The 16739-nt window shown below is 41.9% G+C and overlaps 1 protein-coding gene and 1 long non-coding RNA gene across 2 annotated transcripts in view; one reads left to right on the top strand and one right to left on the bottom strand.

Moving 5' to 3' along the window:
* LOC139039784 (serine/threonine-protein phosphatase 2A regulatory subunit B'' subunit beta-like) overlaps positions 1-16739 on the bottom strand; it is a 55767-nt gene that overhangs the window by 25556 nt on the left and 13472 nt on the right. Inside the window, exon 2 of the mRNA XM_070503597.1 lies at positions 16129-16311. Coding sequence (XP_070359698.1) covers positions 16129-16311 — 183 coding nt within the window. The remainder of the gene's footprint in view (positions 1-16128; positions 16312-16739) is intronic.
* On the top strand, positions 8985-12106 carry LOC106821894 (uncharacterized). The gene is made up of 3 exons (XR_011500706.1): positions 8985-9077; positions 10665-10881; positions 11773-12106. It is a non-coding gene; the product is annotated as an uncharacterized lncRNA (long non-coding RNA).

The raw sequence follows: 16739 nt of genomic DNA on the forward strand, positions 1-16739 counted from the left end.
CGGTTTTTCCCTCTAGATTAGACATGTTTTAAAAAACAGAAACATATTTCTATTTTATCCCATGTTTTTAAAAAACAACATAATTTTGAAATCCTTCAGTGAGATGTATGGGTTCATGTTTTACGAAGTGTATTTTTGCTCTTGCTTAGTGATGAGGCTCCAGAAGTAACAAAAGAAATGTTGGCACACAAAAGTGAAACTTCAGTACATCAAGATTCCGACGAATTACGCCGTCCTTTGAGTTCTCTGACAGTTGGGAGCACAGGTATGGTATTTTCATGAATTTTTTACTTGTTTCTCTGGGTTATGGTTTATCAGAGATCGTTTAGAGTCTTTTCCACCATGTGTCTCACCATGTAGCTCAGGGTGTGATCTCAGGGTCAGAAGAGACGGAAAAGCATGGGGAGGGCTATCTGGAAACAGAGCTGGAATGAGGACTGCAGACTGAGAGGAGGACCGAAATGTAAATTTCAAGAGATGAAGAACATTGAGAGACACTGTAAAAGGAGATCTGATGAATGAAATCTTTGAGGCAGAAATAAAATTTTATTTAAATTTTAAATTTATTTACAATTTTAAATTTCAATGTTGAAAAAATTGAAGGATTTAAGAAATTTGTCTTGTGGGGGATGTCATTATAGGAGTTGCTGCTTTGAAATGTATATGTAATGTTTTCTTTAATCTATAGATCGTGTCTTAAATAAAAATGAAACTACTACTGAAAATTTACATGGCTTTCCAATAAAAGAAGTCCCATCACTTGAAATAAAGGAGGATCAGACATCTCAGCAGCGACATGTGCTGCATTTCAGGTCTGTGCGTTTGTTCCCAGTGTAAGCATTTTGTATTAATGTCTAGACATTTAAAACCAAAATTAAACTATTTTAACCTTAATATAATACGTAGATGAATTAGGAGGAAACTGACCTTGAGTGATTTTTATTTATCTTTTAAATTAAAAATCTTTTTCAATGGCTAGTATATTCATGTGGTTGCTAACTTAAAAGATAGAAAGAGGTACAAGTGAGAAGCCTTTTTTCCAACTCTGCTCCCAACCCTACAGTTCGAACCTTCCACAGAGGCAAGTGTTATTCATTTCTTGTGAATTCTTCCAGAGATACATAATGCATATGTAGATAAACTTTTTTTAAATGTAAACAGTAGCATACTATTCTGTTTTCATTTAATGTTAAATGTAGGAGATATTCCATTTGAGTCCTTTAAGAACTTTCTCATGCTGTTTTTGTGTGTGTTTTAATGGCCGCATGGTATCCAATTGTATGGCTACACCACGATTTACTTAGTAGGTCCCTGTTGCTGGTTGTTTCCATTGAGTTCAGTCTGGTAGTATTACTGTCAAGCCTGCAAAAAACAAGCCTGGATGCTTTTCAATCCTCTCCTGTGCAAATAAATAAAGACCTCAATTTACATTCCCTCAGCAAAATATGGGAGTTCCTATTTTATCATACCTTTTTTTTCAAACAAAGAAACTAAGTTAATGTTTATTTTACAAAAGAAGGATAGAGGGAGATGATGGTAGGCTCCTTGGCCCACTAAATCATAAGATAGGATTATGTTTCTCCAACTATGAAGACTGAAAATTAGAGTTCCTGTTTGGGAACCTAAAAGCCATGTCACCTAAATGCCTTGGACACAGATCAGAGGACTGCATCTGGAGAAAGGCCCCAACGCTCCACATCACACAGGAAATGATGACATACTATGTTCTTGAGTGAATGTAGCAAGGAGATTCTCACATCTTTTCCAATACAGTACTAACCACTTTTTTGGGCTTTGACAATCAAATAGAGGAGAAATATTATCTTCCTATACTTTTAATACTCATTTGTTCTATTATGAATGAGTATATTTCAGAGCCACTTCAGCTGTTTGTAGAACGTAAGGTTTTATGATTGTAAGGGATTTTAGAGATGAGCTAGTCCACCGTGTTGTTGGACTGAGACATTGAGATAATAAGCAATTTACCCAACTAAATAATGTCGGATCTAAGACAAGTCTCCTTTCTCATTAATTAAGTTTTCATTAGATATAAACAGCTAATTTTTTCTTCTAAGAAAAAAAACTATCCTCAGTTTCTCCTGCTAAGATGCTTTTTATAAAGAGACAGATTCAATTTATCTTGGGCCGGGGTTTCTCAACTTGCACTACTGACATTTCAGATTGGATAATTCTTGTTGTGGGGCCGTCCTCTGCATCGCAGGATGTTGTGTAACGTCCCAGACCAGTAGCACTCCTCTTGTTTGTGACAAAGGTGCTCTAGACACTGCCAGATGTCCCCTGGGGGGCAAAATTGACCAGTGTTGAGAACTACCGCCCTTGGACAAGCAAAGCCTACTAATTAGAATCTGTGAGGCCCTGACACTGTAATTCCAGTCTTACAGGGTTTAGCTTCAACTTACTCTGGGCAGTTGGGTTGGTCTCAGTTCCATGGGCAATACCAGAAGTAAAGACAGAACTCAGGCATGTCTGGTTCTTTCTGTTTCATCTCTGATAAATGAGAACGGAAAGAACTAGAAATATTAGCTTGGAAAGTTGCTCTTGGCATTAACCATCCACGTAAGTTTTAGGTGTAGAAAGATGGACATGTATAGGATATCAACTTGTATTTATGGATTTTAATATATCACAGTTCATAAAATAAGCATCAGCTCTGGAAAATCGCTATTGTATAAGTGTCATATTGCTAATACTTAGATATTAGTATGAGAAACATTTGTAAAGCTGAAACATGTCATAATTTTAGAAAGATTCTCTGATATGAAAGAGAGGAATTAATATTGACCGACTGCCTTGAGTGGGAAAGGAAGCTTGAAGTATAGATTCCAAACAAAGGGGAGGGAACATTTATGTTTTTTGTCTTAGCTTTGTTTATTTTATTTTATTTATGTATTTATTCTTTTTAGGAAGATCGGCCCTGAGCTAACATCTGTTGCCAGTCTTCCTCCTTTTTTTCCCTCTCCCCAAAGCCCTGACATATAGCTGTATATCCTAGTTGTAGGTCATTCTAGTTCTTCTGCGTGGGATGCCAGCACAGCATGGCCTGATGAGCGGTGTGTAGGTCTGGGCCCAGGATCTGAACCAGTGAACCCTGGGCTGCTGAAGGTGAGTGCATGGACCCAACCACTTGGCCACCAGGGTGGCTCTGCATTGTTTATTTTAATATGTCTACATTTATCTGAAACAAAAATCTAGTGTTGCCGAACTTTATAGTTTTGTTAATCAAAATAGCAAGACTTTTCATTTCTCAACATACGTTCACTAGTATCTCTGTGCTAAAATGGTAGATGACTTATAAGGTGTAAGTAATTAGAATGTTAGCAATCATTCCTGGGAGTTAAACGTTTGCCTATTTATTGTTAGATTTTTTATGACTTTTTGAGTGACATCTATATCTAGTATTGTTTAATTATGCAAAATATTTTCTGAATGAAAATGACCTAAATAAATATGGAACAAATTTTCTGATATTTCCTTAATCTTATTTGGAGAAGCTTTTTAGAAAAAATCATTTGTGTGCTGTGTGAAGTCCTTAGATGCTGATGTACAGTGAGTTGTTTGAGGTTGAATTCTTGTAAAATACAAGGTGAGCAGAATGCTGTTTACTATGTAGCAACATATATGAGAATGAATATTGCTACGTTTTAGTGGGAACAGAAGCAGACAGTTAATGCTCAGTATTGGTATGACAAAGTTTTGTAGTCGATGTTTTTTTGTTTTGCTTTAAGGTAAGAGTTTGATTCTGGAAGCCCCAGGATATTTGGGGTGAGGTCGTCTTATCAGCTGGCTGACTTGCAATCAAGGTCCTGTTTTGTTCTCTAGCTTTTAAAAATCTCATCTTTTCCTTAGCAGAAGATCTTATTCCCCTCGCAGTTGGTCAAAAAAGACTCCTTAAGGCAGAAATATTCAAACGGCTTGAAGAACTGGTGGACAATTTGGAATACAAATGAGGCAAAAAGGATACCACCTGTGCAGACCTGGATGGGTTCTGGAACATGGCCAGCCTTCAGGTATGTGGCCAGGATTTGGAATGGCTTAACTTTCGAGTCGCATGTTTTTGGAAGTGAGGTAACAGTAGTAAAATGGGAGTAGTAGAGGCTGCTTAGGTATCTGTAATATTAAAGGAGATATTAGCCCCTTTACAAACTGTAAAGCACTGTCTAAATTTTATGGCTGCTGTCCCCTCCTCCTGCATACTGTCAGGGTAATTTCTATATGGGTTGGAAATTGAGATTCTATTCAGCTGTTGCCTAGTCTGTGATGATTCCATGTGTGCGAAAATGAGGACGAGTCTTCAGTAGCTGGGTCCATCGAGCAGTTATTGTCCCTGCTGTGTGTCAGGCGTTGTATGAGGAGCTGACAAATAGGCACATTCTCTACCCCAGAGGAGTTTATAGTTTTATCAGAGTCAGACATAGCCCTCATACCAATCTGGTGTAGAAAGCGCTGATAGAGGCCGTTACTAGGAAAATCAGTGAAGGTAGGGAGATGACAATTTCTAGCTTTTTGAGCTTATTTTAGAAATAAGCATATAAAATACTAATTCAAGAACCAGTGGCCAAGAACCATGAGACATTTGCAGACAGCCCGAAACCTGGAAGAAGGGGCCGCAGCAGCACAGGAAGGAAGCTGTCTGGATGAGGCCGTGGGCTGATCCAGGAGAAAGAACTTTAAAAGCAAGTGTTAATATGCTCAAAGAGACCAGGCATTTTTTCTGCCAAATGAGAACAGCTATGCAAAAAAGAACATTCAGAGAACGACAACAAGAGCTCTTTGAAGTTAAAAACTATATGAGCAGAAATGTAAGATTCACTAGAAAGATGGAATATGAAGCTGAGATCTCCCATAAATTAGAGCAAAAAGAGAGAGATAAAAGAGGAGAGACTAGATAAGAATATTAAGGGGACCAGTCTAGGAAGTATAATATCCAAATAACAGGGATTCCAGAAAAAGAGAACAGAAAAAATAGTGGAGAGGAAATGATCAATGAAATAGTTTGACATTTTCCTGGAACTGGAGGACCTGAATTCCAGATTGAAGGAGCCCATTGAGTGCCTAGCACTGTATGTCAGTGTAGACACACACCAATGCACAATGAAATATAATTGTACAACTCTTGGGATGAGGAGAAACATCTAGAAACTTCCAGAGAGCAAAAACAAGTTTCATACAAAAGGTCAAAAATCAGAATATCCCTAGATTTCTCAACAGCGACATCGAAAGCTGGGAGAACAAGGCCCTCGAACTTCTCGGGGAAAATAACACTCAGCCTGGTGTTGTATACCCAGCCAGTCACGCTTGAGGGTGGAAAGGCATGTTTCAGACACACACAGTCTGAAATTTTACCTCCCAGGCACCCTTTCTCAGGAAACTGAGAACGGCCCTCACAAAAATGAGGGAGTAAGCCAAGAAAGGGGAAGGAGCTGGGACAGATCCCCAAAAAGTCTAAGGGAATTGTGGCTGAGGTGAGTAAAGAGGGTGAGCAGCAGGCTTAGGAAGCAGCTGTTCAGACTGGAGCAGGAGGCTGGGGCTCGGCGAGATACTGTCTCTGAGGCTGAACGGAACAGAATACCCGAGTGGTTTGCTTTTCTAGTTGTATTAAGAGGGAATTTATACATACTGTGCAGACTTTAGAGGCAAATTGATGATAGATACATTAAAAAACTAAGCAAACAAAAAGCAAAGCAATGATGAAGTCTAGAGAAAAATGTGAAGAAACACAATATTCTGGTAATTATATGGCGCAGAAGTGAATAGTGTTTATGGAGTCACTTTATGACCAGTTGACATAATAATGAGTTGGTTCACTAGCATCCTTCAATGGTGACCAATTAATTTTGTCTTTCTTAGTATCATAATTATTTTATGGATTTAAAAGTATTTGTGTTGGCATCTTTTACAGTCATTATCTTTAGTGATGCTCATTTCCCAGTTTTGGCCAGTGGGAGCCTCTTCAAGTTGGCTCCTGGGGCTTTTATTTATTTTAAAGAGCTATACTGAGGATAAACAATCTACATATGATAAAATCTGCCCATTCTAAGTGTAAAAGTCAATGATGTTTAGTAAATTTACAGAGTTGTGCAACCGTCGCTGCAATCCAAACTTAGAACGTTTTCCTCACCGCAGAAAGATGCCTCTTGCCTGTTTTCAGTCAGTTCCCATTGCCACTCCCAGTCCCAAGCAACCACGAGTCTCCTTACTGTCTCTGTAGATTTGCTTTTTCTGAACGTTTCATTCTAAGAATCACCCAATATGTGGTCTTTTGTATGTGGCTTCTTTCCCTCGGCGTGGTGTCTCTGGGGTTCCTCCATGTTGCAGCACATGCCTGTACTTTGTTCCTTTCATGGCTGAGTAGCGGTTCATGGAGACATCAGTCTGTATCGTCCAGTTGATGGACATTTCCACTATTTGACGATTACGAATAATCTATGAATATTCACTTACAAATCTTCATGTGGGCATGTTTTCTTTCACTTGGGTAGATATGGCTGGATCATGTGGTAAATTTCTGTTTAACTATTTAAGAAACTGCCAAACTGCTTTCCAAATTGATTACACCCTTTCACGTGCCCGCCAGCAGTGTGTGAGAGCTCCTGTTGCTCCGCATCCTCACCAGTGCTTGCTCCTGTCTCTCTTAGTATTGGCCATCCTGTGGGGTGTGAACTGTCATATTGTAGATTTGATTTGCATTTCCCTAATGAGTAATGATGATCAGCATCTTTTCATGTGCTTATTATTAGACATTTGTATGTCGTCTTCGGTGAAATATCTATTCAAATCTTTTTGCCCATTTTTAATTGGGTCTGTCTTTTTATTATTGAGTTGTAAGTGTTCTTTGTATATTCTGGATACAAGTCCTTTATCAGAAATATTTGCAAATATTTCCTCCCAGTTTGTGGCTTGTTCTTTAATTTTCTTAATGGTATCTTTTGGAACACAGCTGTTTTTAATTTTGATGAAGTTCAGTTTATCAATTTTTTTAATGTTGTGATTTTGGCATTATTTCCAAGAACTCTTTTTGCCTAACCATAGGTCACAAAGATTTTATCTTATGTTTACTTCTAAAAGCTTTATCTCTTTCACTTAGGTCTGTGAACATTTGGAGTTCATTTTTTAAAAAAATTAAGTTGTGATTAATTATTTTTTGCTAGGAAAGATTTGCCCTGAGCAAATCTGTTGCCAGTCTTCCTCTCTTTTTTTTCCTCCCCAAAGCCCTGGTATATAATTGTGTATTCTAGTTGTAAGTCCTACTAGTTCTTCTGTGTGAGCTGCCACCACAGCATGGCTACTGCTAGACAAGTCATGTGGTTCCACACCCAGGAACTGAACTTGGGCTGTCAAAGCACAGCATACTGAACTTTGACCACTAGGTTATCAGGGCTGGCTCTGGAGTTCATTTTTGTGTATGGTGTAGGAAAGAGCCCAAATTCATATTTTTTCTTGCAGATATCCACTTTTCTCAGTCCTGTTTGTTGGAAAAAACTATCTTTTCCTCACTGAATTGCATTGGCACTTTTGTTGAAAATCAATTGGTCATAAGTGTAATCCTGAGTCTTTTTGACATTTAAATTTTTTTGAGAAAGGGAGATTGAGAGTACCTATTTGTATAAATGCAAATAGAGTACCTATTTGTATAAACAGAGACTCAAAGCATATTTACCCAACTGTTGACAGTGGTTACCACTTTGAGGAGATTGGAAATACCAGAAGGATGGGATCATACATTCCCATCCTGCTAGTATGTATATTATTTGAATCCTTTAAAATGAGATTGTGCCAGGGTCAGCCCAGTGGTATAGTGGTTAAATTTGGCACACTCCACTTCATTGCCCCAGGGTTTGCGGGTTCTGATCCCAGGCATGGACCTACACCACTCATCAAGCCATGTTGTGGTGGTGACCCACGTACAAAATAGAGGAAGACTGGCACAGATGTTAGCTCAGGGCCAGTCTTCCTCAAGCGAAAAAAGAAGAGGATTGGTAACAGATGTTAGGGCCGATCTTCCTCACCAAAACAATAAAAATGAAAATAAAATGAGATTATGTCAAGAGAAAGAGAAGGCAAGCTACAGACTAGGGGAAACTTTTGCAAAAGACCTATCTGATAAAGGACTGTTTTCTAAAATATACAAAGAACTCTTAAAACTCAACAATGATAAAACAAGCAACCTGATTTAAAAATGGACAAAAGAACTGAACAGACAGACACTTGATCAAAGAAGACAGATGGATGGTAAGTAAGTGTATGAAAAGATAAGATGCTCAACATCATATGCCCTTAGAGAATTGCCAGTTAAAAGTAAAATGAGACACTAGTACACACTTATTAGAATGGCAAAGATCCAAACCGCTGACAGCACCGGATGTTGGTGAGGATGTGGAGCAACAGGAGCACTCATTCATAGCTGGTGGGGGTGCAAAATGGTGCAGCCACTTTGGAAGACAGTTTGGCAGTTTCTTACAAAACTAAACAGAGTCTTACCATACGATGCTGCAGTCACGCTCCTTGGTGTTTGCCCAAATGAGCTGAAAACCTGTGTCCAGACAAACATGTGCACAGATGTTTATAGCAGCATTGTTCATAATTGCCAAGACTTGGAAGCAATGGATATGCTCCTCAGTAGGAGAAGGGATAAATAAACTGTAAAAAAAAAACAAAAAAACAAAAAAAAAACGGAGAGATTGTGTTCACACTGTATAATTTAGGATATCTCTCCTACCATTTTAGTCATCAAAATAGTTTGGGAGTTATTCACATATGACATCCTTTATGTAGATTTTTAACATAAAATAACAATGAACAATTTTACCATAAGAATTCATTTGAATACAAAATTGACAATGACAGTCTAATTTTATGTCACCAGTCCAAGTCGTTGTCAATTTGTTTGAAGCTTTTGGGCATTAATTTGTAAATTTAATATGGTTAGCATTAATCTGATAAACTTGTGCTTCATTTATTAACAGATACAGGATCTACGCCAGAAATTCAACAATCTGACCATACTTGAGGAGTGTGGATGGGAGAAAGCCAGCAATACGAGCAAAGATGTGTTTCAGGTAAATTTGTGGATTTCTAATATAGACTTTTACTTTAATGAATTTAAGCTTTAGAAACATTTAGCTTCAGGTTTTTCATTTCACAAAACGTGTCATCTATTACAATGTCCTGATTGTCTTGAAGAGTGAGGAAAGGTCAACACAAAATTCAGGATGGTTATTTCTGGCGGGGGAGGTGGGGCTGAGATTGGATTTGGTCCTCCTGAGAGCTTCTGAGTTGCTAAGTAACGGTATGTACCAGTGTGTTTTATTCTTTAAACTGTACCTATACATTGTTTTGCAGTAATAATAGCAGTAGTACATAATTTATATAATGTGCCAACTATGCTTCCCAGGCCCTCACACACATTGACTCAGTTAATCCTCACAACAGTCCTGTGAGGTGGGTGCCGTTATCCCCGGGTGGGGAATCTGAGGCCAGGAAGACTCGAGCACGTGCCCAGGGTGGAGCTGGGTTTCTCATTCCAGAACCCATGTTCTTAACCCACAGGTTATGCCATCTCTGCTTTCTATACTCTTGTGTGTGATATATTTCAAAATGAAAGAACTTTTTAAGTAGAAAAGAGGAACAATGACTCTTAGACTCTCTCTCTTCTTCCCAAATTTTATCATGTAAAATTTCCTATTTTCTCTGTAAAATTGGCTTTGTTGACATGATAGATTCCATTCTTATCTATTTGTACTAATTTTTTTCCCAAAATATTTTAACTCCAAGCTTTTGGTTCAGAATTGCTACTTCTCAAGCCAGCTTGGAGCCCTGCCACTTTTTCTTTTAGATTTTAGAAAAATGCCTCTGGTTGTAAAATCAGGTTTCTAAACTGGTACTTTATTATGCTGTGTAATCCAAATAAAAACTCTGTTTTGAATTCTGTCTTAGGAGTTTAAGATGTTAGAGTATTAAAGGATTATTGTAGGATTGTTTTACTAATGAAGTCTCCTTATTTTACTAATGAAGTAATGTCTTAGTAAGACGTTAGTAATGTCTTACTAATGACAAAGGCCCTGAGGACAGTGACGAGATTGATTGAATGAATTTCAAGTCTGTTAAACAGGAAGGATGCTGGGACATTTGGACCTGCCGTGCGCATTTCTTATCGGGTGCTTAGTCCTGGGGACATAACACCATCAGTGACGCAGATAACGGCTGTGTCAAGACAGCATTATGTCGGAGCCTTGTAATTCTGCCCCTTACCACCAGTGTTTCTCTCCTACATTATTTTATAGGCCACCGTTAAGACTACTGAACAGTTAAAATCAAACTAATCTTTTATCTATACTTTGGAACCATTCCCCCAGATCTCTTATTCATTGACCTCTCATCCCATCAGTTAGCCTTGTTCTCTCTTTTCCATCAGTTTTTAGACATGTTGAAGGGTCCTATCTTTGTTTACATTAAACGACAACCACAACTAACTCCTTGAGGGCAGGAACTTTGTCCTTTACCTTTGACCCCCAGCATGTTTAGCACATACTAGGAACTTGATAAGCATAAGATGGATGTGTGAAATATTTTAGGCATGCTTTATTCATTTTTCTTATAAGATGGTAATGAGTTGCTTTAGTAAATGTCATAATTTCTCTTTGTAGGAAAAAGTTGTCTCGGGTATAGCGAGTGAACCAAAACATGATGATGCTGGGATCGCAGATGGGGGTCGCCTCGCTGCTGTGAAGAAGGCAATGAGAGAGAGGATGCAGCCGGGAGAGCGTGCTGAGGCCGTGGGCTCTGCGGTGCCAAAGGAAGTTGATCATAAAGCGTTTGACACTGGATCTTTTAGAATTGAAAGTCCCGTTAAATCATTCTCAGGTTAGTTTTTCTGTTGAGACTACTTAAGAAACGTACTTGGGTTGGATGGGAGCTTGTACAGGAGGTGAAAAAGTTTTCACAGGAATCAATATAAGCTGTCTGTGATTTCTGGAAAATAGACCACATCCTCACCACCAAACACTTGCAGATTTTGTTTGATGGATGGGATTAGATTACCTGAAGTGACATATCTCCTAAAGTTGCTTTTCTGTGTTTTCTAAGTGACTTCACTTCCATTATTAGCCCCTAACCCCACGGTCCTGGGAGGAAGGTCCCAGGTCCCAAGAGGGAAGGGCGATGAGCATGAGGAGTGAGGTGATTTCCTTCAGGTTGGTGCCAGGCTGGATGAGAATTTCAGCAGGAAAGGAAGCTTAGGCACCAAACCATCACACTTCTCTGGCTGTTCTTAAAAAATGACGCTTAGGGAAGGTGGGTTTGGTTTTATTTTCATTTGTATCAAAACTTTTGCCCAGATCTTTTTGAAACACAACAGGCCAATCCACAGACAGAAAGGGGACTCATGGTTGCCAGGGGCTGGGCGTGGGGAATGGGGAGTGACTGCTACAGAACCCGGGATTCCCTTGTAGGGGGATGTGAATGTTCGGGAACCAGACAGTGGTAATGGTTGTGCAACACTGTCTATGAAATAAAGGCCCCTGAATTGTACATCTTAAAATGGTTAAAATGCTGGTGGAACTTTATGTGAATTTTACCACCATAAAAAGAATGAAAGTATCTGCAGTATGATTTAGTTTATGTACAATTCTAGAAATCCCTAATCAATAGTGACCACAGGGAGCCTGGGGCTGGGGGCGGGAGGGATGAGAATGAAGCAGAGTTTAGGGGCCAGTGGAGACGCTCATCATGCTGACTGTGCTGACGGCTTGACAGGCCCACTGGAGCTCACCAAACTGTCCACAGCAGACACCCACTGCTTCTCGCCCAGCAACCGTGCCCGGAGAAAGCCGCCAAAGAAGTAGAAAAGCTACACAGGTTTCAGCTCGTGGGGTCACTTTCATGCTCCCACACGAACATGCAAAGCGAGGACCACCTCGCCAATGGGGAGTGATCGCCACCCATAATGTTCAGAGAGAACACACCCAAGCATAGAACAGCATGCTACTTCTCATCCAAGAAAGGGAAGAAATTAAATATGTGTGTACATACACAGATGTATATTTGTAGGTATTTGCTCATATTAAAAAATAAAGGATAAGCCAAATTTATGAAAACTTACTTATGGGGGAGGAAGAGAGCAGAGTTGAACAGACAGGGGTAGACTCTGGACTTATGGGAATATATCTGGTTTGTGAGTTTTGACCTTGGAACCATGTACGTTTTTACATACTTATAAAACAAAATTTAAAAACATACTTTAAAAAGGCGATCTCTAACAGAAGAGAAGGGGACACTTCCGATCTTCCTCTTGGACCAGTGTTACCCTAATACCAAAACCAGACACAGGAATCACAGGAAAACTGCCAGCCAGTATCTCTTCTGGATACGGACACAAAAACCATCCACAGAATACCAGCCAGTGAAATCCAGCCACGCAGAAAAAGGACCACACACGATGGCCAAGTGGGATTTGCTCCAGAACGCAAGGTTGGTTTAACATTGGAAAAACCAACTCACGTAATGCACCTCATCCATAGAATAAAGAACCAAACCACACGGGCCTCTCAACAGACACAGGAAAAACATCCGACCAAGCTAACATCTTTTCTTGATAAAAACGCTGACCAAACCAGGAATGGAAAGGAAGGTCCCCAACCCGATAAAGGGTATCTGTGAAAACCCACGCTCACAGCATGCTTAGCGGTGAAGGACTGGATGCTTTTCCCAAGGGCAGGATCAAGAACCTCCACTCTCGGACATCAACACCACACCACGCTACAGGTTCTTCCCAGAGCAGTCGGGCGCGACGAGGAAATAACAGATCCACACCGGGAAGGAAGAAGCGAAACTATTTCTAGCCGCAGGTAACATGATCATGTACACACAAAATCCTAAGGAATACGCTAAAACACTATTAGAACGAATAAATGAGTTCAGAGGACTGCAGGATACAAGATCAGTACACAGGAATTAATTGCATTTTTATACACTTGCAATGAACAAGCTGAAAATAAAATTCAGAGAAGCATTCCAGTTATAATAGCATCAAAAAGAATAAAATGCTTCAGAACAAATTTAACAGAAGATGTGCAAAACTTATACTTGAAAACTACAAAACATCTTCGAAAGAAACTAAGACCTAAATGAGTGGAAGACGTCCTATGTACACGGATGAGAAGACAGTAGTAAGACGGCCATACTCCCCACACCGATCTACAGAGTCAACGCGAGCCCAGCAGAACCCCAGCTGGCGTCTCTGCAGAAACTGACAAGCTGACCCTAAAATCCATAAGGAGTTGCAAGGGTCCACGGAGAGCCAAAACAAGCTTGAGAAGGGACTCACACGTCCCATTTCAAAACCGACTACAAAGCAGCAGTAATCAAGACAGGGTGGAACTGGCATAAAGACACAAGGACAGGTCAAGGGCTAGAATCAGAATCCAGTACTAAACCCTCATATTTATGGGGAACTGATTTTCAACAAGGGGGCCAGGGCCGCTGGACGGGGAAAGAATGGTCTCTTCAGCCTTGGTGCTGAGACAACTGGATTTCCAGACGTAAAAAATGGAGTTTGACCGCTGCATCACTATATTCAAAAATTAACTCAAAATGGATCAAAGACCTAGACGTAAAGGCCGAAACTAGAAACTCTCAGGAAAAAACAAAAGCAAATCTTCATGACCTTGCATCTGGCAATGATTTCTTGGATATGACGGCAAAAGTACGGGCAACAAATGAAAAAACAGATAAAGTGAACTTTATCAAACAAACAAAAACTTTTTGGCATCATGGAAGACTATCAAAAACTGAAAAAAGGGGTCAGCCTGGTGGTACAGTAGTTAAGTTTGCACACTCTGCTTCAGTGGCCCAGTGTTGGTGGGTTCAGATCCTGGGCACAGACTTACACACCGCTCAACAAGCCATGCTGTTGCAGCAGCCCACATCCAAAATAGAGGAAGACTGGCACAGATGTTAGCTCAGGTCCAGTCTTCCTCAGCAAAAAAGAAAAGGTTAAAAAAGACTCAGGTCAATTCTCAGTTTTTCAGGTGCTGAGTACATATAATTAAAAAAAAGAAAAAACAACTCAGAGAATGGGAAAAAATGCACACCAAGTATTGGATAAGGGACTTGAATCTAGAATATATAAAGAACTCTTACAATTGGACAATAAAGTGACAATCCAGTTAAAGAACGGGCACAGGATCTAAACAAACATTTCTACAAAGAAGATGCACAAATAGCCAATAAGCAGATGAAAAGCTGCTCAACATGACAGTCTTCAGGGAAATGCGAGTCAAAACCACCAGGAGACACTTCGTGCCCCCTAGGACACGCTGTCTACAATCAGCAAGACACAAGTGCTGGCGAGGGTGTGAGAGATCGGAACCCTCCTACGCTGCCGGTGGGAATGCAAAATGGGGCAGCTGCTTTGGGAAATGGTCTTGTGGCTCCTCAAAGCGTTAAACATGGTGTCGCCATGTGTCCCAGCAATTCCACTCCTAGGTGTGTATATCTGAGAGAACCCTACACCTGCACACCAAGACTCGCACACGCGTGTTCCAGCAGCCCTGTGCACCACAGCCCAAAGGTGGGCCAACCCAGACGTCCATCAGTTGATGAATGGATAAATGCACAACGGGACGCTGAAAGGACGTGCCACTGACACACGCCCCAATACAGACGAACCTTGAAAACACAGGCTCACTTGTATTTTTGCTTTATTTTGCAATAAAGCACTTCCTTTATTGCTCCTCGCTTTACCGCGCTTTGCTTTATTGCGTTTTTCACCAGATGCTCCACCAGCAAAGAGAAGATGACTTGCTGAAGGCTCAGGTGCTGGTTAGCATTTTTTAGCAATATGGTATTTTTTAATTAGGGTATGCACTTTTCTTTAGTCATAATGCTATCACCCACTTAGACTACAGCATAGCATAAACCTAACTTTTATCTGCACTCGGAAACCAAACAATTCGTGTGACTTGCTTTATGGTGACATTCACTTTGTTGTGGGGGCCTGGAGCCGAGCCCCCAGTGTCGCCCGGGTCTGGCTGTGTGCTGAGGGAAAGAAGGCAGACACAAAAAGCCACACATGGTATGGATCTGTTTACATAAGATGTCCAGGATACTCGAACCTACAGAGACAGGAAGTGGATTAGTTGGGGGTGGGGGAGGGGGGATGACAGCTAAAGGGTACAGGGTTTCTTTTAGGGGGTGACAAAAATGTCCTCCACTTGACTACGATGATGGCTGCACAACTCCGGGCATACACTGCATTGTGCTGAGTTGTACGTTTTAAATGGGTGAACTGTGGTCCGAGAGTTATATCTCAATAAAGCAGTTCCAACAAGAAAAGAGGACAAGCCCTAAAAACTGCAAGCAAAAGGAAGCACGTGAACCATTCAGCAGGTGGAACAGAACCTGCTCACAACACACATGGACGGAGGGTCAGCATCCAGAATAGGAAGAGACATTCCAGAGGGGAGGGTGGGGATGAAGAAAGAGAGAGAAAGCACCCCGGAAGCACAGGGGCAAAGGGGAAGCACAAGCACCCCAATGCGGCCTGAAGGCGGAGCTCAGGAGCACAGCCCAAGGCAGCCCGATCCATGGGGGAGCGGGACGCGTCAACGCCAGCACCCAGGAGGGGCCGTGCCAGCCGCCGGCTACACGGGAGCCTTCCCACGCGGCTGAGGCGATGTGGGAAACCACGATTGTGCTCGTCTACGTGTGTCTACACATGTCAACATGGATGGCCTGGAGACATGCCACCGAATTTCAAAACCAAATGGTGAGACAATGCACGGGGGATCATGTGTTAGGCTAAGTTCAAAATCGACATGTTGCTGCGCATGGACTGTGGGTCCACTAGCACCCACCCTACACAGGGAGAGACACGGGGCAGGAGGGCGGAGAGGAAGGCCCAGGCTGGACCTCAGGGGATCAGTTGCTTAAAAAATGCAAAGGTGAACGCTGCTCCATCTGGGAGGGCAACAACGCACAGGCATGTCTGTCTTCAATATTTGGCACAACCGTTAATACAGAGTCTCCACTGTGTTTCAGATCCTGAAAACAGAACACAAGCACCAACCCGTGAACGTGGTGCTGCCCAGAGGCAGCACGCAGGGCACCCACCTTGGCCACCTTGCCCATGTCCTCCATGGTGGCTCTCTCGTGCGGAAACTGGGCGAAGGTCCGCTCAATCTTGGCGATGACGGCATCGACGTTCACTGTCCCCTGCGGACGGCCTCGGGGGAAGTAGAAGGTGGGGATGCTCTGGCTGCTGGCTGGTGGCAGGGGCTCCTCCTTTGTCTGGACCTGAGAAATGAGACAGGTGGTGAGGACTTGGGAACAGGAAACATCGTCCTCACATGAACCCGTAACAGACAGGGGCGGCACCGTTCTCAAAGTGAGCGCACGGGGCCACGGAACCCCAATGTGCACAGAACGCCAGACAATCCTGGGGGCCAACTCCAGCCATGAGGCCACCCGCATCCGAAAGGTCACACACCACAAGAGAGCGTCACATACCACTGATCCACACTGCTGAGCCTCCCCCAGCCCTGCCTCAGTGTGACCCCGCAACAGTGACAGCTGACGGCCCAGGCTGCCAGGGAGGCTGGCACAGGTCCTTGTGGGGAGCCTGCCCCGCAGTCCTCCTGGGGTCAGGGTCCTCCAGGCGGGCCGTCAATGGCGCTCGCTCACAGCCAGGACAGGTGTGGCCTCTCTTTGGGGCCCACACCTGC

This window comes from Equus asinus, unplaced genomic scaffold (assembly GCF_041296235.1).
Source record: "Equus asinus isolate D_3611 breed Donkey unplaced genomic scaffold, EquAss-T2T_v2 contig_307, whole genome shotgun sequence".
In the NCBI taxonomy this organism is placed as follows: Eukaryota; Metazoa; Chordata; class Mammalia; order Perissodactyla; family Equidae; genus Equus; species Equus asinus.